Here is a 24,849-nt window from a genome sequence, read left to right on the forward strand (position 1 = left end):
ACCCAGTACACACTCACTGACACCACACAGTACACAATCACTGACACCATTCAGGACACACTCACTGACACCACGCAGTACACAATCACTGACACCACTCAGTACACACTCACTGACACCACTCAGTACACGCTCACTGACACCACTCAGCACCCTCTCACTGACACCACTCAGCACCCTCTCACCGACACCACTCAGTACACACTCACAGACACCGCTCAGTGCACACTCACTGACACTACTCAGCACACACTCACTGGCACCACTCAGTCCACAATCACTGACACCATTCAGTACACACTCACTGAAACCACTCAGTACACACTGACTGACACCACGCAGTACACACTCACTGACACCACTCAGTACACAATCACTAACACCACACAGTACACACTCACTGACACCACTCAGCACCCTCTCACTGACACTACTCAGTACACATTCACTGACACCACTCAGTACACACTCACTGACACCACCCTGTACACAATCACTGACACCACCCTGTAGACACTCACTGACACCACTCAGTACACAATCACTGACACCACACAGTACACACTCACTGACACCGCGCAGTACACACTCACTGACACCATTCCATACACAATAACTGACACCAGACAGTACACACTCACTGATACCACGCAGTATACACTCACTGACACCACTCAGTACACACTCACTGACACCACACAGTACACACTCACTGACACCACACAGAACACGCTCACTGACACCACTCAGCACCCTCTCACTGACACCACTCAGTACACACTCACTGACACCACGCAGTACACAATCACCGACACCACTCAGTACACACTCACTGACACCACTCAGTGCACACTCACTGTCACCACTCAGTACACAATCACTGACATCATTCAGTACACACTCACTGACACCACTCAGTACACACTGACTGACACCGCGCAGTACACACTCAAAAACACCACTCAGTACACAATCACTGACACCACTCAGTACACAATCACTGACACCACTCAGTACACGCTCACTGACACCACCCAGTACACACTCACTGACACCACTCAGTACACACTCACTGACACCACGCAGTACACAATCACTGACACCACCCAGTACACACTCACTGACACCACTCAGTACACACTGACTGACACCGCGCAGTACCCTCTCACTGACACCACTCAGTACACATTCACTGACACCACTCAGTACACAATCACTGACACCACACAGTACACACTCACTGACACCACGCAGTACACACTCACTGACACCACCCAGTACACACTCACTGACACCACTCAGCACCCTCTCACTGACACCACTCAGTACACAATCACTGACACCAGTCAGTACACACTCACTGACACCATTCAGTACACACTCATGAACACCACACAGTACACAATCACTGACACCAGTCAGCACCCTCCCACTGACACCACTCAGTACACGCTCACTGACACCATTCAGTACACACTCACTAACACCACACAGTACACAATCACTGACACCAGTCAGCACCTTCTCACTGACACCACTCAGTACACACTCACTGACACCATTCAGTACACACTCACTGACACCATTCAGTACACACTCACTGACGCCATTCAGTACATGCTGGCTGACACCACGCAATACACCCTCACTGACACCACTCAGTACATACTCACTGACACCACCCAGTACACAATCACTGACACCATACAGTACACTCTCACTGAAAACCACGCAGTACACACTCACTGACACCACTCAGTATACGCTCACGGACACCATTCAGTACACAATCACTGAAACCACTCAGTACACACTCACTGGCACAACACAGTACACACTCACTCACACCACTCAGTACACAGTTACTGACACAATTCAGTATACACTCACTGACATCACTCAGTACACAATCAATGACACCACGCAGTTCACAATCACTGACACCACTCAGTACAAACTCACTGACACCACTCAGTACACACTCACTGACACTACTCAGTACACATTCACTGACACCACGCAGTACACTCTCACGAACACCACTCAGTACACGCTCACTGACACCATGCAGTACACAATCACCGACACCACTCAGGACACACTCACTGACACCACTCAGTGCGCACTCGCTGACACTACTCAGTACACACTCACTGGCACCACTTAGTACACACTCACTCACACCACTCAGTACACACTCACTGGCACCACTCAGTACACACTCACTGACACCACTCAGTACAGACTCACTCACACCACTTCGTACACAATCACTGACACCACTCAGTACACACTCACTGACACCACTCAGTACACACTCACTGACACCATGCAGTACACACTGACTGACACCGCGCAGTACACTCTCACTGACACCACGCAGTACACACTCACTGACACAACACAGTACACTCTCACTGACACCACTCAGTACACACTCACTAACACCACCCAGTACACACTCACTGACACCACACAGTGTACGCTCACTGACACCACTCAGTACACAATCACTGACACCATTCAGAACACACTTACTGACACCACGCAGTACACAATCACTGACACCACTCAGTACACATTCACTGACACCACTCAGTACACACTCACTGACACCACTCAGCACCCTCTCACTGACACCACTCAGTACACAATCACTGACACCAGTCAGTACACACTCACTGACACCATTCAGTACACACTCATGAACACCACACAGTACACAATCACTGACACCAGTCAGCACCCTCCCACTGACACCACTCAGTACACGCTCACTGACACCATTCAGTACACACTCACTAACACCACACAGTACGCAATCACTGACACCAGTCAGCACCTTCTCACTGACACCACTCAGTACACACTCACTGACACCACTCAGTACACACTCACTGACACCATTCAGTACACACTCACTGACACCATTCAGTACATGCTGGCTGACACCACGCAATACACCCTCACTGACACCACTCAGTACATACTCACTGACACCACCCAGTACACAATCACTGACACCATACAGTACACTCTCACTGAAAACCACGCAGTGCGCACTCGCTGACACTACTCAGTACACACTCACTGGCACCACTCAGTACACACTCACTCACACCACTCAGTACACACTCACTGGCACCACTCAGTACACACTCACTGACACCACTCAGTACACACTCACTCACACCACTTCGTACACAATCACTGACACCACTCAGTACACACTCACTGACACCACTCAGTACACACTCACTGACACCATGCAGTACACACTGACTGACACCACGCAGTACACTCTCACTGACACCACTCAGTACACACTCACTGACACCATTCAGTACACAATCACTGAAACCACTCAGTACGCATTCACTAATCAGTGCACCATCACTGACGGTACTTAAAATATCAATATTGAAAGTACTTGGGCGTCAGTTGGCTCAGTCGATTGGGCACTTAGTTTGTGATGTGGACTGATGTCAACAACACGCATCGACTACTCGCACTGGCTGCAGTTACAATGAAGATGCTGTCTTCTCAAGCCTTGCCTGGGGCTTGGTGACCCTGTGGTTAAGCTGACAACCAGCTTTTTCTCGGATGAATCAGGGGGCTATGACTTTTACATGGTACTGTTACCATGCGAAATGTGCGACAAGGAGGAAAGGCAAAAGGGCAGATCAGGACCATGTCCCAGACATGTTCTCGATCAAATCTCTGATGCTGACGGGCTCCACTGTAGGTAGGTCCCCTCCATCCCAACTGTGTAAACACGGACTGCAGTGAGACCTAGTTTGAGGGGAAGAATGTAGAATATCTTTTGAGCGCACATTGGGTCAGATTTGAAATGACATATTCAATGTTTACAATTCTCTGTTGGTGCGAGTCTCTGTCGCGGCAGAAAAGGAAACTGTTTGCTGCTGAAAACAGCCAAGGCAGACAGTTAGGAGGCTGGAAGAACACAGCAAGCCAGGCAGCATCAGGAGTTGGAGAAGACAACATTTCGGGTGTAAGCCTTCTTCAGGGGTGGGCCTGAGGGTGAGGGGAGCTGCAGATAAAGAGGGGGCTGTGGAGGAGGGTTTGGGTGGAGTGAGGAACAGAGTGGTGAGGTCAGGATAGGTGAAGACAGGTAGAGGGTATGCCCTGATTGGTCAATGGGAGGAATGAGTCCGGTTGGTAGCTGAAAGGAAAGGTCGGTTAGAGGACTGGAAGGAAGTGCGAGGGGCTGGGAACGGAGTCGGGGGATGGGGAGGGAGGTTATTTGAAATTGAGGAACTTAATGTTGAGTCCTCCAGGCTGTAGGCTACCAACTGGGTTCATTCCTCCCATTGATCAATCAGGCCGTACCCTCTACCTGTGTTCACCTATCACTGCCTCACCACTCAGCCCCTCTCTCCACCCAAACCTTCCCCCAAACACCCCCACCCCTTTACCTGCAGCTCCCATTATCCCCACCCTCAGTCCTGAGGGAGGGTGAGACCCAAAACATTCATTTCTCCACCTCCCGATGCTGCCTGGCTTGGTGTGCACTTCCAGCCTCCTGCTTGTCTACCTTGGGTTCCAGCATCTGCAGTATTTTTTGTCTCTACCTGAAAGCACCCATCCTTATCCCGACATGATATTGAATGGTGTGCAGTGAGGAACTGCTGCATCATATACAGGCAATAGGGAAATCGCTGCTGCATGCCACTTTGGCAGCTCTGCTGCTTCTCTCCTGCCGCACTAACGTTGCTTTTACATCATGGGGTGTTTTAGGGCTCACTTCTCATCGGTCATGAAATGGTCAAGAGTGCTTGTGGTAAGTCGTTGGGCTGCACCCAGTGGGCAAATGCCCAGGGTCACAATGTAAGGTGAGGTTACAGTTGCATGACACCTTCAATGTCTGGGTGTGTGTGTGCAATGCTTTGGACAGTCACACATGGCCTGGACACAGAGAAATCTCCCTCACAGCACAATGTACTTACTCCAACTACATTGGCCCTGGCCACAACCATTTTCATTTCCATTGAGCACTTGTGGTTTTCAGGAGAGTGGAAGCTCTTTGGGCCGTGAGTTCTGTGAGTCGATCTGAGTCTTCATCTGCACACTGAGCCTGCTAGCATCAAGCCCATCTGGTCAACATGCCAGCAGTGGTATGTAGCTTGGGGTGAGGGTAATGGGAGCTGCAGGTCAAGGGGAGGGTCTGTGTGGTGGAGGGTTTGGGTGGAGAGAGTGGGGCAGTAGTGAGGCAGTGATAGGTGAACACAGGTAGAGGGTACGGTCTGATTGGTCAATGGGAGGAATGAAGCCAGTTGGTAGGTGACAGCTTCGAGGGTACTTTCTTCGGAAGTCAGGCTGTTGCTCACCATCGATAATTCGACCTGAGCCCTTTCGTGGTCTATCTCCGCCCCACTTTCACCGTGAGCTGTCCCACATTACCTTTTCACTTTTCTTCTGTTTGGACTCATCATGATTATGTTCCAGAGCCTTTTTCCTGCGGCACTGGACCCTGGATACCCGCAACTACACTTGACTGTCTGTGGATGGACACCTCACATTGACCATGGTGCACCACTTCAGCAACGTGGCTGCGTAGCCCCGAACAATGAGTAACCAGCATCGTGACTGATACTGTACAACTCTGCTCCCGTGTTCCTGTCTCTCACTGGATTGATGACAATGGATTCACAGGGCTGACCATGGCCAACTCTCCAGGCTGCAGTAGTATGGTCAACCAAACCGTGACCACTCTGAGCAGCTCAGACCTTGCCCAAGCCCCTGGGCTGATATCAGAGACTGCCCAGAACAAGCCAAATTCCAAAGGTGATATTATTTTAGCCAGATTACACACCTTCCAATTAGACAATTTTGTTTTTAGGAAAGTGCTTGTCTTGAATCACACTGGTAGCCAGGAAGTCCCACAGGCTTCATTACATCTTATTTATTTATTTTTATTGTAAATAATAAGCCCTACTGTTCCCAATAAACTCTTGCCCACTGTGAAGCGAGGTACTCTAACATTGTTGAAGCCTTACAACTGCTGACACATTGAGAGTTATAGAGCTTCATCGAGTCGTGCAGCGCGGAGACAGGCCATTTGGCCCAAACTGGTCCATGCTGACCAAAATGCGCATGCACTCTTACCCCATTTCCCTGCACTTGGCCCATATCCTTCTAATCCTTTCCTATTCAAGTATTTGTCCAAATGCCTTTTAAATGTTGTTAATGTACCTACCTCAACCACTTCCGCTGGCAGCTCATGCCAGGTGAGAGAAACTGAGGACTGCAGATGCTGGAGATCACAGTCACAAAGTGTGGTGCTGGAAAAGCACAGCTTGTCAGGCAGCATCCGAGGAACAGGCGAGTCCTAGCTTGTCCACCTCTCCCTAGAAATCAAATTGCCGAGTTCTGGCAACATCCTTGTAAATTCTTCTGCACTCTTTAAAGTTTAATAACATCCTTTCTATAGCAAGGTGACCAAACCTGAACATAATACTCCAAGTGTGTCCTCACCGACGTCCTGTACAACTGCAACTTAACCTCCCGACTTCTACACTCAAAGCCATGTCTGATGAAGACCGGTGTACCAAAGACCTTCTTCACTGACCTGTCTGCCTGTGACTCCAAAGAGGATTGATAGAGCGGTGGATGTGATCTCTATGTACTCCAATACGGCGCTCGATAAGGTTCCCCATGGGAGACTGGTCAGCAAGGTTAGATCTCATGGAATACAGGGAGAACTAGCCATTTGGATACAGAACTGGCTCAAACGTAGTAGTTAGAGGGTGGTGGTGGAAGGTTGCTTTTCATACTGGAGGCCTGTGACCAGTGGAGTGCCACAAGGATCGGTGGTGGGTCCACTACATTTTGTCATTTAAAGCAATGATTTGGATGTTAACCCTGGTGTTATAGTTAGTAAGTTTGCTGATGACACCAAAATTGGAGGTGCAGTGGACAGTTAAGCAGGTTATCTCAGAGCACAATGGGATCTTGATCAGATGGGCCAATGGGCTGAGGAGTGGCAGATGGAGATCAATTCAGATAAATGTGAGGTGCTGCATTTTGGAAAGCAAATCAGAGCAGGACTTATACACTTAATGGTAAGGTCCTGGGGAGAGTAGCTGAGCAAAGAGACCTTGGAGTACAGGCTCATAGCTCCTTGAAATTAGAGTCACAGGTAGATAGGATAGTGAAGAAGGCGTTTGGTATGCTTTCCTTTATTGGTCAGAGTATTGAGTACAGGAGTTGGGAGATCATGTTGCAGCTGCACAGGACTGTGGTTAGGCCATTGTTGGAATACTGTGTCCAATTCTGGTCTCCTCCTATCGGAAAGATGTTGTGAAACTTGAACGGCTTCAGAAAAGAAGGATGTTGCCTGGGTTGGAGAGTTTGAACTATAGGGAGAGGCTGAACAGGCTGAGGCAGCTTTTTCATGCAGAGGGTTGTGCGTGTATGGAACGAGCTGCCAGAGGAAGTGGTCGAGGCTGGTATAATTACAGCATTTAAAAGGTATCTGGATGGGTATATGAATAGGAAGGGTTCAGAGGGATATGGGCCAAGTGCTGGCAAATGGGCCCAGATGAGGTTAGGATATCTGGCCGGCATGGCCGAGTTGGACCGAAGGGTCTGTTTCCGTGTTGTACATCTCTATGAGTCTACGTCTCCACTTTCAGAGAACCATGCAGCTGAACTCCAAGGTCCCTCTGTTCCACTACACTCCTTAAGGCCCCAGCATTCAGCACGAAACTCCTACCTTGATCTGACTTTCTAAGATGCAAGACTCACACTTATCTGCATTAACCTGGGCCCACTTCCCCAGCTGATCAAGGTCCTGCTGCAATTTCTGATAACCTTCCTCAGTGTCCACCATCCCGCCTATTTTAGTCTCATCTGCAAAATCGTACTTCTTGTATTTAAAAAGCTGTGAGCAAAATACTCAACAATGAATCACTTACCCATTTCACTGCAATGTCACTTTTTATTTTACTCAGGCTGCATGGGGGATTGGCGGTGGGGGAGAGGGAGCGTGCAACGTTTCACAGCGCACAATTACCACGGCCTCTCTGTTCCCTCTCATGCACTTTGCACTGCTCATTCTCATAGAGGCTGACCAAGTCAGACAAAAAGCAACACCTCACCCCTCAATAAACTCCGTTATTCACCAAACTCCTCGGTTCAGATTCTGTTGCAAGCTGCACTCAGCGACCAAGTGCGCTCCAATCTCATTGATTGATAAAAACGGCGAGTTCGTTCATTTCCGGCTGGCAGACTGACACTTCCTTGGTGGCCTGCAGAGGTAGAAGACTCACAAGTGACTCACTAAAGATAGAATCTGTACTGAAAGGTTCAGACTTTATTCTACTTGAACGGGTCATTGGGAGGCAGAGGAGAGGAGCACAGGTTTAAACATGAATAGAGGAAGAAAAGATTGAATGCTGGGCTGCTCTCCTTTTCCCGACCTTCCTGTGAAATCGGGACCCAAATTGCATGATACAGAATGGGTTTCCACTTCGTGCATGTGATTTCCTGGACAGCGCTGGAGCAGATTGGGATGAACTTTCCAGAACATTTCTTCCCGAGTATGTCGTGCAGTTCTTCTGACAAAGTTACTTTGGCAGAAGGTGAAATTCCAAAGGGACAGGGTGCTAGTTGGCGAGATGGCTACTGTGTGCTGCCAAGTAATAGCAACAGCACAACTTCATTTGGGCTGGGGGTGGGTTTGCACCTGTCTACTCATCCTGCCCCTGACAATGTAAGCCAGTGGCAAACCACCACTGACTCACTGTCAAGAAAATGGTTCAGGATGAGACGTCAGCAGACCACGAGTGAAGGACCCAGTTTTGGGCTGGGCACTGATGACGGAATGAAATTTGGAGAAAAGGAATAGGAAGGATTCCTTCTATGAATTCCCCCCATGAACAATAGGTCACTATCATCCCTGACTCCTGCACTGCCATTCTCCTGGATAACACCATTGTCTAGAAATGTAAATAGAGCACCCAGAAATACATTCCGACCTGGGGTGTCTGAAGCACTACAAGGGAGTAGCTCAGCACCCAGTAACTGCTGGCCTTGCTGGTGATTCCGTTCCCTCGTGAATGAATCACCAAAAATGGACGCTTTTGTTTTCATTTGAACCCTTTCGAAAGTATTGGTTCCCCAAATCTATCAATCGAGCTTCTAGCAGACATTGTGACGCAACTCTAGAGCAAGTGAGACTGGCTCAGAGGTAGGGACATTACCACTGAACTGCAACGTTTACAATTGATGCTGGTTGGGGAACAATGGGCGCTGGAAGCTCTCGTCAATTCGCCCATTTGACCAGTTGGTGGAGCCTCTAGAACACAATCCTCAGGAACTGTGTGTCTGTGGAAAGAGGATTCTTCCAAACGCCTGTCACACTCTGCTCTCTCTGCATCCTGTCAACCCGAACAAGCACCAAAACAGCTCAGTCCTCGAACTTTGTCAGCAAGGCTCACCTTCAACTTCAATTCATACTTTCAACATCAGAAATCCGCTCAAACAGGCAACTTTTTAAGCAATAAAGACACATTTGTCGCTAAAAGGCAGCCACTGGTTGGGCGGATCAACTTGCAAATGTTCAAAGCGGGCGGAGGTGGAGGGATGCACAGAGTCTCTGAGGGTTGGAGGGAGCCCAGACAGGGAGAGGCCAAAGTGGGTATTGGGCCAGAAGGAGTGTCATAACATGGAGAGGAGTGCGAGCCCCCCTTGGATCTGGGTGGTCCCGGGCATTGAGTGAACACGGACTGTTGGATGTGGGCAATGGGGGGCGGGGGGAGAATGGGTGACCGTTCAGGAGGGGACTGGGCTAGCAGCACACACTGCCGAGTTGAGGAAAGGCCTGAGACAGCTGAAGACACAGAGTGGGCGTCGTGTCTGGGAGGAGAGAGAGAGAGAGAGAGAGGGGCTGGGCTCTCCCCAAGCGGACCCGTTCCCCCTCCCCCTTCCCAGCCCCGGGGGCACAGGGTGGCGGCTTGTTCCTCCCCTCTGTCGGCTGCTCCATTGTGGGCGGCTCCTTGTCAGCTGTCAGTCCCTTGGCCAGCCCCCTCACACATCCACTGGGACATAAAAGCAGCCGAGTCAGCCCTCAGCCCCACCGAGCCGTTCAGTTTCGGAGTGCTCTCTCTCTCTCTCTGTCTATCTCTCTCTGAGTGTGGGTCTCTGTTTCTGTCCACCCCCTGAACAACCTCGAAATGACATCGCAAACCATCATCACCACCAGCAGCAGCAGCAGCAGGAAGAGCGGAGGGATAGGAACTAGAGGGAGCATGCATGGATCCGGGTTTTCCGCCGGCTTCAATCGGTTGGGAGGCGGAGGGAGTTTTCAGACATCCCGGCGCGCCCAAAGTGTCGTCCTGGGACCAACCCAGAGGATGTCAGCCTCCAGATTCTCCACTGGCTCTCGGATGTCCGGCATCGGCAGCAGCAGAATGAGTCTAATAGGAGGGGGCTCCGGCAGGATGGGCTTCGGGGGAATGAGTTCTCAGGGGCTGATCCAGAGAACCGCTGCCCTGGACCTGAACGCGCCTTTACCCCAAATCGACACCAGTCAGAACGTTGTCCGCCTGCAGGAGAGCCAGCAGCTCCAGGGACTCAACGACCAATTCGTTGATTTCCTTCCCAGGGTAATGCTCAGTGGGGTCCAGGCAGGTGGGTCTCTAAACTGGGTTCTCTGTGTCTTTCCTCTCTTGTCTTAACTGTCTCTCCATCTCACCCCGCCAGGTTCGGCACTTGGAACAGGTCAATACTCAGCTGAGTATCAAACTGAAACTTCTGCAGGATCAAGGCGAATACAAATCCAACATCGAGAGCATGTTCCAGTCCTACATTGAGAATCTGAGGAACCAACTGGACACGCTTCGCAAGGAGAAGGAGAGGTTCGATGCTGAACTGCTCCAAATGCAAGGGCTGGTCGAGGACTACAAGGGCAGGTCAGTGAGCTGCTGCCGGACTTGGTCCCGTATCGCTTCGGAGGCGGTTTCCTATCGGAACGAAACCAAATCCCAGCTGCAGAATGAGATCACTTTGACAAACGGCCACAATGTGAGCTGAGGGAACGGGCCGCAGCGTTGCTCTGTCGGCGCCACTGAACTGCACACGGCCGGGCTGTTACTGTCTGGGAAACACCGGCAGAGGGACTGATCCAGCTCAGAACCTGGTTTGACAGGGTCTAGTTGGTGGCGGGAGGGGGGAGGCGAAGAATAACGGAGACTGAGACAAACAGGGACTGTGATAGGGACGGGCCAGAAAGACTTGAGCCTCGGTAAAACAATCTCTTTCATTCCAGATACGAAGATGAAATCAACAAGCGCACAGAAATGGAAAATGAGTTTGTCCTGGTCAAGAAGGTGAATGTTACAAAGCCACACGCTCCAGTTCTCCGTTTGCGGGCACCTTTGGTCAGTTTGATCCAAGTATTTTCTCCCTGTGCTCTTTAGGATGTCGATGACTCGTACATGAGCAAGGTGGAGCTGGAAGCGAAGCTGGAAGCCCTGACCGATGAAATTGAATTCCTGCGGACTATCTATGACGAGGTAAATATGTGCCTTGCCTCACCAGCTGTCCTTTTGCCAATCTTTTGTCCATTCAAGTCTCATGCAATGTAGCCCGAATGGTTTCCAATCACCTTCCAATCTTTCTCCCCGTGCCCTGTAGGAACTCCGGGAGCTCCAGGCCCAGATTCAGAATACATGTGTCAACGTGCAATTGGAGGGTGGGCCGAAGCTCAATGTGCAGGAGCTGTTGGACATCGCCAGGAAACAGTATGAAGCTTGTGCCCAGCAAAGCCGCGAAGATGCGGAAGTTTGGAAACGGACCAAGGTGAAGGTTCCTATTCTTTGGCCCATCTTTCTGACTCGGGCAGGAGCGTGAACTGTGGGACTAACTCGTTCTCAATATCTGTTTGCAGATGCAGGAACTGTCCATGGCGGCTGGACAAGGTGGCGATGATATCAATGCGCTGAAGGTAGAGATAAAGCAGACAACAGATCAGATCCGGAGAATGAATGCAGACATTGATAACCTGAAAAAAGAGGTACGCACAAGTCTAAAATCAAACTGAACACTGAAAAACACTTTTAAACACCTCTCTCTCTCTCTCCCTGTCTGTCTCTCCGTCTTTTCTGGCTTCTCTCCCTGTCTCACACGATCCAAAAAGCAATAATTCGTTCAGAAGCGATTGAAGGGTCGGCTGAATGCGGTCCATTTCTAACCGCCTGGGGGGCTCCCTGTTGTCTTTCCCGATGGGAATGTGTTGCTGGTCAGTCTGCAATCCACACCGTCCCGCTTTTCCCAAATCATGGGGAGGAGGGCAAGCCTGTTTTTTTTTGCCAAAGTCTCGCTCGGAGCACTGGGGCTGAGCCTCAAACACTGAAGGAACTGACCAAATGAATATTGATGTTCCTCAGCGTGTGAGACTGGAGGAAGCGATCCGGGAAGCGGAGGACCGCGGTGAGATGTCTCTGAAAGAATGTAAATGTCGGATTTCGGATCTGGAAAACGCCCTCCTCCAAGCTCAGCAAGAGCTTTCCGCACAATGCAAGGAATACGAACGGCTGATGAGCATCAAGCTTGCACTGGACATTGAAATTGGCACCTACATGAAACTACTGGAGACAGAAGAGACGAGGTAAGATAAGGGCTAGTTGCTAAACGCAGCCATCACATTGAGTGCTGTGCAGGCAAATTCCAGTCTGCACTTGCAGTTGACTGGTAGCTGTGATCCCTGAGAATGGAATGGGATGGAATACAGGCAGTGTGAATGTGAAGGTGGTTCTGTAATCAGTGACTGACCTCCAGGTCCCACTGAAAGGTCAGGACCCCCACTCCTCACCCTCCAATAGCTTGCTGTCACCTACTACCTGTGGCAACAGTAACGACTGGGCACTTTGCCCGAGGGCAAGGAGCCTGACTGTGCCCATTCAGAAGTGTAGCCCTGGAGATGTCAGTGTCCCTGGGAGAGGGAGATACCTGAGGAAACAGAGGGAAGTCTGACTGTGATTTCCTGTCATTGTCCGCTATAATCTGAGAATGTTTCCTTTCTCAACAGGATGGCAAGTGGGGTAAAAACCCTCAACATCCAGCAAGTACAGAGCCAAGGTAAGAGAATGTCTGTTCTGAGTGAAGGTCGATGATTCTTTCTCCTCAGTATCTGCCCAGCTCCATTCCAATCAGCCATCATCACTCCCCACCTCACAAACCTGATGCTTTCACCATTTGACTTTGCAAAATGGTGCCGAATCTCCACCCTTTGCCATCCTATTTAACATCCCTGATTTACATCACCACACCAGCTTTCAATGTTTAGGACTAGCTTCCATCACTCCTCCCTTCTCTCTCCCTTCTCTGTCTCCTTCTCCACAAACTAGATTTTCCGCCACCTTTTTCTCATCGTCCTGGTAGATTTCAAGGTGGAAATTGTTTCTTTGATTAAGCTCCTGCAAAACATCTTGGGCTATCGTACTTCACTAAAGATACGCTGTGAATTGTAGTCATCTTTCATGTTGCAATTGTTCTTTTAAATTGTAACACCCAGATAATACGACAAGTTTATTTTTACTCTGTCCCCTTTTCCAGGCGGTATGCAGCAGGGCATGGGCTTTGGAGGTGGATCATCTGCCTTTCAGACCTCGCTGAATTTAGGTGTGAGTAACAGATCGATGTCGAGTGGACAAACTTCATATCAAATGAAGAGCACAGGACTGAGTCAACAAGGGTTCATTTAAAACCAACAGTCTCTCGAAGCAGTTCATTGTCAGAGGTTATACATCCCCTAAGTACTGCATTTAGTGCAGTGGTTAATATGTTTGGATTCACTTCATGTCTGCTCTTCAGAACATCTTAGTTCATCTGTTCACATTTCATAGTTTTTTGACATGAAGTTAACATTGACATCTTAACCAGTGCACCAAAGAAAGTAAACTTTGTAAAGGTTTGGGTTTGTGGGAAAAGCAGTCAAGTAACTCATGCTATCTTTGTTGGTATCTTTAAAATGGGGAACTAAAGCCAGGCTTTTGCTGTTGAACACTCTTTCGATATTATGTACAACATTGTATTGGGGATTTACTTTTTCTGTCCTACTCAATAAACGTCTAATCAGCACATCTGGATTGCTTTTTGAACAGCACATTATTAAGTTCACAAAAAGAACAATTTTCATTCTTAGTTGTGAAATTCAAGAACTATCCATTCCTATACCATTAACTTTCAAGAAATATTACGATATTTAGAAAGATGACACTGTATTTTGTACATCAACTGACAGCACAAATACATCATCACTGAAACTATTCAGTACAACATCACTGAAACCATTGTTATGGACTCGACCCGCTCCCCTCAAAATATTTGAAGAAGGTAGCCTAGACTCGAACTTGTTCTTATTATAACGGTGAATGTAAAACATCTGTTCCAGATGCAATGCGAATTGTCAAACGACTTAATGTTAAGCTGTAGTTAAAATACAATCAAAGAAAGACAAACTTAGAATGATTTAACTTGATTGGAAAACTTGATAGGATAATAGGTACAGTAACTATTACTAATTAACTGTTCAGGTATAGCAACATCCCACAAACAGCACTCCCTGGCAAATAGAAAAAATCAGACACTGATTCACGCATGCACTTCTGCAACTCAGGAGGAAGAGAAACATTAATGGGAAATTCAGAGAGAGTGGCAGCCAGGAGACATTCACTGAAGCTTCCAACTATGTTCAGGACACAATAGGTTCCGATATTACTGAAAAAAAATCGATAACCCAGATATCTGGACCTGTGAGAGCAGGACACACCTATTCAGGCTTTTCTTCAGAAAAAAAAACCTCCCAAGCTGATTACTCAAGTGATCTTCAATACTCAGCTCGAAACCTCTGCCTTCCCACCTTGCCAAAATGAAACAGAACAAAATAAATTCTTAAAATGACCACGCAGTGCACAATCACTGAAACCACTCAGTAGACACTCACGGGCACCATTTAGTACACACTCACTGACACCACAGTGCACATTCACTGGCACCACTCAGTGCACACTCACTGACACCACAGTACACATTCACTGACAACACCCAGTGCACACTCACTGACACCACTCAGTACACATTCACTGACACCACACAGTACACACTCACAGGCACCACCCAGTACACACTCACTGACACCACTCAGTACACACTCACTGACACCACCCAGTACACACTCACTGACACTACTCAGTACACACTCACTGACACCACGCAGTACACTCTCACTGACACCACTCAGTACACACTCACTGACACCACGCAGTACACAATCACCGACACCACTCAGTACACACTCACTGACACCACTCAGTGCGCACTCACTGACACTACTCAGTACACACTCACTGGCACCACTCAGTACACACTCACTGACACCACTCAGTACACACTCACTGGCACCACTCAGTACACACTCACTGACACCACTCAGTACACACTCACTCACACCACTTCGAACACAATCACTGACACCACTCAGTACACAGTCACTGACACCACTCAGTACACACTCACTGACACCATGCAGTACACACTGACTGACACCGCGCAGTACACTCTCACTGACACCACTCAGTACACACTCACTGACACCACTCAGTACACAATCACTGACACCACTCAGTACACAATCACAGAGACCACGCAGTACACAATCACTGACACCACTCAGTACACACTCACTGACACCACTCAGCACCCTCTCACTGACACCACTCAGTACACGCTCACTGACACTATTCAGTACGCACTCATGAACACCACACAGAACACAATCACTGACACCAGTCAGCACCCTCCCACTGACACCACTCAGTACACGCTCACTGACACCATTCAGTACACACTCACGAACACCACACAGTACACAATCACTGACACCAGTCAGCACCTTCTCACTGACACCACTCAGTACACACTCACTGACACCATTCAGTACACACTCACTGACACCATTCAGTACATGCTGGCTGACACCACGCAGTACACTCTCACTGACACCACTCAGTACACACTCACTGACACCACTCAGTACACACTCACTGACACCATTCAGTCCATGCTGGCTGACACCATGCAGTACACTCTCACTGACACCACTCAGTACACACTCACTGACACCACCCAGTACACACTCACAGACAGTACTCAGTACACACTCACTGACACCACGCAGTACACTCTCACTGACACCACTCAGTATACACTCACTGACACTATGCAGTACACAATCACCGACACCACTCAGTACACACTCACTGACACCACTCAGTGCGCACTCACTGACACTACTCAGTACACACTCACTGGCACCACTCAGTACACACTCACTCACACCACTCAGTACACACTCACTCACACCACTTAGTACACAATCACTGACACCACTCAGTACACAGTCACTGACACCACTCAGTACACACTCACTGACACCATTCAGTACACACTCACTGACACCATTCAGTCCATGCTGGCTGACACCACGCAGTACACTCTCACTGACACCACTCAGTACATACTCACTCACACCACTCAGTACACACTCACTCACACCACTTAGTACACAATCACTGACACCACTCAGTACACACTCACTGACACCACGCAGTACACTCTCACTGACACCACTCAGTACACACTCACTGACACCATTCAGTCCATGCTGGCTGACACCATGCAGTACACTCTCACTGACACCACTCAGTACACACTCACTGACACCACCCAGTACACACTCACAGACAGTACTCAGTACACACTCACTGACACCACGCAGTACACTCTCACTGACACCACTCAGTATACACTCACTGACACTATGCAGTACACAATCACCGACACCACTCAGTACACACTCACTGACACCACTCAGTGCGCACTCACTGACACTACTCAGTACACACTCACTGGCACCACTCAGCACACACTCACTCACACCACTCAGTACACACTCACTCACACCACTTAGTACACAATCACTGACACCACTCAGTACATAGTCACTGACACCACTCAGTACACAATCACTGAAACCACTCAGTACGCATTCACTAATCAGTGCACCATCACTGACGGTACTTAATATATCATTATTGAAAGTACTTGGGCGTCAATTAGCTCAGTCGATTGGGCACTTAGTTTGTGATGTGGACTGATGTCAACAACACGCATCGACTACTCGCACTGGCTGCAGTTACCATGAAGATGCTGTCTTCTCAAGCCTTGCCTGGGGCTTGGTGACCCTGTGGTTAAGCTGACAACCAGCTTTTTCTCGGATGAATCAGGGGGCTATGACTTTTACATGGTACTGTTACCATGCGAAATGTGCGACAAGGAGGAAAGGCAAAAGGGCAGATCAGGACCATGTCCCAGACATGTTCTCGATCAAATCTCTGATGCTGACGGGCTCCACTGTAGGTAGGTCGCCTCCATCCCAACTGTGTAAACATGGACTGCAGTGAGACCTAGTTTGAGGGGAAGAATGTAGAATACCTTTTGAGCGCACATTGGGTCAGATTTGAAATGACATATTCAATGTTTACAATTCCCTGTTGGTGCGAGTCTCTGTCGCGGCAGAAAAGGAAACTGTTTGCTGCTGAAAACAGCCAAGGCAGACAGTTAGGAGGCTGGAAGAACACAGCAAGCCAGACAGCATCAGGAGGTGGAGAAGACAACATTTCGGGTATAAGCCTTGTTCAGGGGTGGGCATGAGGGTGAGGGGAGCTGCAGATAAAGAGAGGGCTGTGGAGGAGGGTTTGGGTGGAGTGAGGAACAGAGTGGCGAGGTCAGGATAGGTGAAGACAGGTAGAGGGTATGCCCTGATTGGTCAATGGGAGGAATGAGTCCGGTTGGTAGCTGGAAGGAAGGGTCGGTCAGAGGACTGGAAGGAAGTGCGAGGGGCTGGGAACGGAGTCGGGGGATGGGGAGAGAGGTTATTTGAAATTGAGGAACTTAATGTTGAGTCCTCCAGGCTGTAGGCTACCAACTGGGTTCATTCCTCCCATTGACCAATCAGGCCGTACCCTCTACCTGTGTTCACCTATCACTGCCTCACCACTCAGCCCCTCTCTCCACCCAAACCTTCCCCCACACACCCCCTCCCCTTTACCTGCAGCTCCCATTATCCCCACCCTCAGTCCTGAGGGAGGGTTAGACCCAAAACATTCATTTCTCCACCTCCCGATGCTGCCTGGCTTGGTGTGCACTTCCAGCCTCCTGCTTGTCCACCTTGGGTTCCAACATCTGCAGTAATTTTTGTCTCTACCTGAAAGCACCCATCCTTATCCCAACATGATATTGAATGGTGTGCAGTGAGGAACTGCTGCATCACATACAGGCAATAGGGAAATCGCTGCTGCATGCCACTTTGGCAGCTCTGCTGCTTCTCTCCTGCTGCACTGACGTTGCTTTTACATCATGGGGTGTTTTAGGGCTCACTTCTCATCGGTCATGAAATGGTCAAGAGTGCTTGTGGTAAGTCGTTGGGCTGCACCCAGTGGGCAAATGCCCAGGGTCACAATGTAAGGTGAGGTTACAGTTGCATGACACCTTCAATGTCTGGGTGTGTGTGTGCAATGCTTTGGACAGTCACACATGGCCTGGACACAGAGAAATCTCCCTCACAGCACAATGTACTTACTCCAACTACATTGGCCCTGGCCACAACCATTTTCATTTCCATTGAGCACTTGTGGTTTTCAGGAGAGTGGAAGCTCTTTGGGCCGTGAGTTCTGTGAGTCGATCTGAGTCTTCATCTGCACACTGAGCCTGATAGCATCAAGCCCATCTGGTCAACATGCCAGCAGTGGTATGTAGCTGGGGGTGAGGGTAATGGGAGCTGCAGGTCAAGGGGAGGGTCTGTGTGGTGGAGGGTTTGGGTGGAGAGAGTGGGGCAGTAGTGAGGCAGTGATAGGTGAACACAGGTAGAGGGTACGGTCTGATTGGTCAATGGGAGGAATGAAGCCAGTTGGTAGGTGACAGCTTCGAGGGTATTTTCTTCGGAAGTCAGGCTGTTGCTCACCATCGATAATTCGACCTGAGCCCTTTCGTGGTCTATCTCCGCCCCACTTACACCGTGAGCTGTCCCACATTACCTTTTCACTTTTCTTCTGTTTGGACTCACCATGATTATGTTCCAGAGCCTTTTTCCTGCAGCACTGGACCCTGGATACCCGCACCCACCCTTGACTGTCTGTAGATGGACACCTCACATTGACCATGGTGCACCACTTCAGCAACGTGGCTGGGTAGCCCCGAACAATGAGTAACCAGCATCGTGACTGGTACTGTACAACTCTGCTCCCGTGTTCCTGTCTCTCACTGGATTGATGGCAATGGATTCACAGGGCTGACCATGGCCAACTCTCCAGGCTGCAGTAGTATGGTCAACCAAACCGTGACCACTCTGAGCAGCTCAGACCTTGCCCAAGCCCCTGGGCTGATATCAGAGACTGCCCAGAACTTGCCAAATTCCAAAGGTGATATTATTTTAGCCAGATTACACACCTTCCAATTAGACAATTTTGTTCTTGGGAAAGTGCTTGTCTTGAATCACACTGGTAGCCAGGAAGTCCCACAAGCTTCATTACATCTTATTTATTTATTTTTATTGTAAATAATAAGCCCTACTGTTCCCAATAAACTCCTGCCCACTGTGAAGCGAGGTGCTCTAACATTGTTGAAGCCTTACAACTGCTGACACATTGAGAGTTATAGAGCTTCATCGAGTTGTGCAGCGCGGAGACAGGCCATTTGGCCCAAACTGGTCCATGCTGACCAAAGTGCGCATGCACTCTGACCCCATTTCCCTGCACTTGGCCCATATCCTTCTAATCCTTTCCTATTCATGTATTTGTCCAAATGCCTTTTAAATGTTGTTAATGTACCTGCCTCGAGCACTTCCGCTGGCAGCTCATGCCAGGTGAGAGAAACTGAGGACTGCAGATGCTGCAGATCACAGTCACAAAGTGTGGTGCTGGAAAAGCACAGCCTGTCAGGCAGCATCCGAGGAACAGGCGAGTCCTAGCTTGTCCACCTCTCCCTATAAATCAGATTGCCGAGTTCTGGCAACATCCTTGTAAATTCTTCTGCACTCTTTAAAGTTTAATAACATCCTTTCTATAGCAAGGTGACCAAACCTGAACATAATACTCCAAGTGTGTCCTCACCGACGTCCTGTACAACTGCAACTTAACCTCCTGACTTCTACACTCAAAGCCATGTCTGATGAAGACCGGTGTACCAAAGACCTTCTTCACTGATCTGTCTGCCTGTGACTCCAAACAGGATTGATAGAGCGGTGGATGTGATCTCTATGTACTCCAATATGGCGCTCGATAAGGTTCCCCATGGGAGACTGGTCAGCAAGGTTAGATCTCATGAAATACAGGGAGAACTAGCCATTTGGATACAGAACTGGCTCAAACGTAGTAGTTAGAGGGTGGTGGTGGAAGGTTGCTTTTCATACTGGAGGCCTGTGACCAGTGGAGTGCCACAAAGATCGGTGCTGGGTCCACTACATTTTGTCATTTATAGCAATGATTTGGATGTTAACACTGGTGTTATAGTTAGTAAGTTTGCAGATGACACCAAAATTGGAGGTGCAGTGGACAGTGAAGAAGGTTATCTCGGAGCACAATGGGATCTTGATCAGATGGGCCAATGGGCTGAGGAGTGGCAGATGGAGATTAATTCAGATAAATGCGAGGTGCTGCATTTTGGAAAGCAAATCAGAGCAGGACTTATACACTTAATGGTAAGGTCCTGGGGAGAGTAGCTGAGCAAAGAGACCTTGGAGTACAGGTTCATAGCTCCTTGAAATTAGAGTCACAGGTAGATAGGATAGTGAAGGAGGCGTTTGGTATGCTTTCCTTTATTGGTCAGAGTATTGAGTACAGGAGTTGGGAGATCATGTTGCAGCTGCGCAGGACTGTGGTTAGGCCATTGTTGGAATACTGTGTCCAATTCTGGTCTCCTCCTATCGGAAAGATGTTGTGAAACTTGAACGGCTTCAGAAAAGAAGGATGTTGCCAGGGTTGGAGAGTTTGAGCTATAGGGAGAGGCTGAACAGGCTGAGGCAGCTTTTTCATGCAGAGGGTTGTGCGTGTATGGAACGAGCTGCCACAGGAAGTGGTCGAGGCTGGTATAATTACAGCATTTAAAAGGTATCTGGATGGGTATATGAATAGGAAGGGTGCAGAGGGATATGGGCCAAGTGCTGGCAAATGGGCCCAGATGAGGTTAGGATATCTGGCCGGCATGGCCGAGTTGGACCGAAGGGTCTGTTTCCGTGCTGTACATCTCTATGAGTCTACGTCTCCACTTTCAGAGAACCATGCAGCTGAACTCCAAGGTCCCTCTTTTCCACTACACTCCTTAAGGCCCCAGCATTCAGCACGAAACTCCTACCTTGATCTGACTTTCTAAGATGCAAGACTCACACTTATCTGCATTAACCTGGGCCCACTTCCCCAGCTGATCAAGGTCCTGCTGCAATTTCTGATAACCTTCCTCAGTGTCCACCATCCCGCCTATTTTAGTCTCATCTGCAAAATCGTACTTCTTGTATTTAAAAAGCTGTGAGCAAAATACTCAACAATGAATCACTTACCCATTTCACTGCAATGTCACTTTTTATTTTACTCAGGCTGCATGGGGGATTGGCGGTGGGGAGAGGGAGCGTGCAACGTTTCACAGCGCACAATTACCACGGCCTCTCTGTTCCCTCTCATGCACTTTGCACTGCTCATTCTCATAGAGGCTGACCAAGTCAGACACAAAGCAACACCTCACCCCTCAATAAACTCCGTTATTCACCAAACTCCTCGGTTCAGATTCTGTTGCAAGCTGCACTCAGCGACCAAGTGCGCTCCAATCTCATTGATTGATAAAAACGGCGAGTTCGTTCATTTCCGGCTGGCAGACTGACACTTCCTTGGTGGCCTGCAGAGGTAGAAGACTCACAAGTGACTCACTAAAGATAGAAACTGTACTGAAAGGTTCAGACTTTATTCTACTTGAACGGGTCATTGGGAGGCAGAGGAGAGGAGCAGGGGTTTAAACATGAAAAGAGGAAGAAAAGATTGAATGCTGGGCTGCTCTCCTTTTCCCGACCTTCCTGTGAAATCGGGACCCAAATTGCATGATACAGAATGGGTTTCCACTTCGTGCATGTGATTTCCTGGACAGCGCTGGAGCAGATTGGGATGAACTTTCCAGAACATTTCTTCCCGAGTATGTCGTGCAGTTCTTCTGACAAAGTTACTTTGGCAGAAGGTGAAATTCCAAAGGGACAGGGTGCTAGTTGGCGAGATGGCTACTGTGTGCTGCCAAGTAATAGCAACAGCACAACTTCATTTGGGCTGGGGGTGGGTTTGCACCTGTCTACTCATCCTGCCCCTGACAATATAAGCCAGTGGCAAACCACCACTGACTCACTGTCAAGAAAATGGTTCAGGATGAGACGTCAACAGACCACGAGTGAAGGACCCAGTTTTGGGCTGGGCACTGATGACGGAATGAAATTTGGAGAAAAGGAATAGGAAGGATTCCTTCTATGAATTCCCCCCATGAACAATAGGTCACTATCATCCCTGACTCCTGCACTGCCATTCTCCTGGATAACACCATTGTCTAGAAATGTAAATAGATCACCCAGAAATACATTCCGACCTGGGGTGTCTGAAGCACTACAAGGGAGTAGCTCAGCACCCAGTAACTGCTGGCCTTGCTGGTGATTCCGTTCCCTCGTGAATGAATCACCAAAAATGGAGGCTTTTGTTTTCATTTGAACCCTTTCGAAAGTATTGGTTCCCCAAATCTATCAATCGAGCTTCTAGCAGACATTGTGACGCAACTCTAGAGCAAGTGAGACTGGCTCAGAGGTAGGGACATTACCACTGAACTGCAACGTTTACAATTGATGCTGGTTGGGGAACAATGGGCGCTGGAAGCTCTCGTCAATTCGCCCATTTGACCAGTTGGTGGAGCCTCTAGAACACAATCCTCAGGAACTGTGTGTCTGTGGAAAGAGGATTCTTCCAAACGCCTGTCACACTCTGCTCTCTCTGCATCCTGTCCACCCGAACAAGCACCAAAACAGCTCAGTCCTCGAACTTTGTCAGCAAGGCTCACCTTCAACTTCAATTCATACTTTCAACATCAGAAATCCGCTCAAAGACGCAACTTTTTAAGCAATAAAGACACATTTGTCGCTAAAAGGCAGCCACTGGTTGGGCGGATCAACTTGCAAATGTTCAAAGCGGGCGGAGGTGGAGGGATGCACAGAGTCTCTGAGGGTTGGAGGGAGCCCAGACAGGGAGAGGCCAAAGTGGGTATTGGGCCAGAAGGAGTGTCATAACATGGAGAGGAGTGCGAGCCCCCCTTGGATCTGGGTGGTCCCGGGCATTGAGTGAACACGGACTGGTGGATGTGGGCAATGGGGGGCGGGGGGAGAATGGGTGACCGTTCAGGAGGGGAGTGGGCTAGCAGCACACACTGCCGAGTTGAGGAAAGGCCTGAGACAGCTGAAGACACAGAGTGGGCGTCGTGTCTGGGAGGAGAGAGAGAGAGAGAGAGGGGCTGGGCTCTCCCCAAGCGGACCCGTTCCCCCTCCCCCTTCCCAGCCCCGGGGGCACAGGGTGGCGGCTTGTTCCTCCCCTCTGTCGGCTGCTCCATTGTGGGCGGCTCCTTGTCAGCTGTCAGTCCCTTGGCCAGCCCCCTCACACATCCACTGGGACATAAAAGCAGCCGAGTCAGCCCTCAGCCCCACCGAGCCGTTCAGTTTCGGAGTGCTCTCTCTCTCTCTCTCTCTGTCTCTCTCTCTCTGAGTGTGGGTCTCTGTTTCTGTCCACCCCCTGAACAACCTCGAAATGACATCGCAAACCATCATCACCACCACCAGCAGCAGCAGCAGGAAGAGCGGAGGGATAGGAACTAGAGGGAGCATGCATGGATCCGGGTTTTCCGCCGGCTTCAATCGGTTGGGAGGCGGAGGGAGTTTTCAGACATCCCGGCGCGCCCAAAGTGTCGTCCTGGGACCAACCCAGAGGATGTCAGCCTCCAGATTCTCCACTGGCTCTCGGATGTCCGGCATCGGCAGCAGCAGAATGAGTCTAATAGGAGGGGGCTCCGGCAGGATGGGCTTCGGGGGAATGAGTTCTCAGGGGCTGATCCAGAGAACCGCTGCCCTGGACCTGAACGCGCCTTTACCCCAAATCGACACCAGTCAGAACGTTGTCCGCCTGCAGGAGAGCCAGCAGCTCCAGGGACTCAACGACCAATTCGTTGATTTCCTTCCCAGGGTAATGCTCAGTGGGGTCCAGGCAGGTGGGTCTCTAAACTGGGTTCTCTGTGTCTTTCCTCTCTTGTCTTAACTGTCTCTCCATCTCACCCCGCCAGGTTCGGCACTTGGAACAGGTCAATACTCAGCTGAGTATCAAACTGAAACTTCTGCAGGATCAAGGCGAATACAAATCCAACATCGAGAGCATGTTCCAGTCCTACATTGAGAATCTGAGGAACCAACTGGACACGCTTCGCAAGGAGAAGGAGATGTTCGATGCTGAACTGCTCCAAATGCAAGGGCTGGTCGAGGACTACAAGGGCAGGTCAGTGAGCTGCTGCCGGACTTGGTCCCGTATCGGTTCGGAGGCGGTTTCCTATCGGAACGAAACCAAATCCCAGCTGCAGAATGAGATCACTTTGACAAACGGCCACAATGTGAGCTGAGGGAACGGGCCGCAGCGTTGCTCTGTCGGCGCCACTGAACTGCACACGGCCGGGCTGTTACTGTCTGGGAAACACCGGCAGAGGGACTGATCCAGC

General features: G+C 49.5%; 2 protein-coding genes and 1 pseudogene across 2 annotated transcripts; all 3 read left to right on the top strand.

Moving 5' to 3' along the window:
• The first annotated feature begins 8,563 nt into the window (after positions 1 to 8,563).
• LOC148134675 (uncharacterized) lies at positions 8,564 to 10,959 on the top strand (annotated as a pseudogene).
• Positions 10,816 to 13,727, top strand: LOC148134676 (keratin, type II cytoskeletal 8-like). The gene is made up of 8 exons (XM_087985488.1): positions 10,816 to 10,934; positions 11,291 to 11,351; positions 11,442 to 11,537; positions 11,659 to 11,823; positions 11,912 to 12,037; positions 12,411 to 12,631; positions 13,052 to 13,101; positions 13,579 to 13,727. The coding sequence occupies exons 1-8, from the start codon at positions 10,816 to 10,818 to the stop codon at positions 13,725 to 13,727; spliced, it is 987 nt and encodes a 328-aa protein (XP_087841614.1).
• A 9,752-nt stretch (positions 13,728 to 23,479) lies between these two features.
• Positions 23,480 to 24,591, top strand: LOC148134677 (uncharacterized). The gene is given in 2 exon segments (XM_087985489.1): positions 23,480 to 23,836; positions 23,838 to 24,591. Coding segments are annotated over 2 exon segments (918 nt in total). The 3' UTR covers positions 24,399 to 24,591.
• The last annotated feature ends 258 nt before the right edge of the window (positions 24,592 to 24,849 follow it).

The sequence above is a fragment of the Chiloscyllium plagiosum genome, unplaced genomic scaffold, assembly GCF_037043375.1.
Source record: "Chiloscyllium plagiosum isolate Xiang-an unplaced genomic scaffold, Cpla_swu_hap1 HiC_scaffold_53X, whole genome shotgun sequence".
NCBI lineage: Eukaryota > Metazoa > Chordata > Chondrichthyes > Orectolobiformes > Hemiscylliidae > Chiloscyllium > Chiloscyllium plagiosum.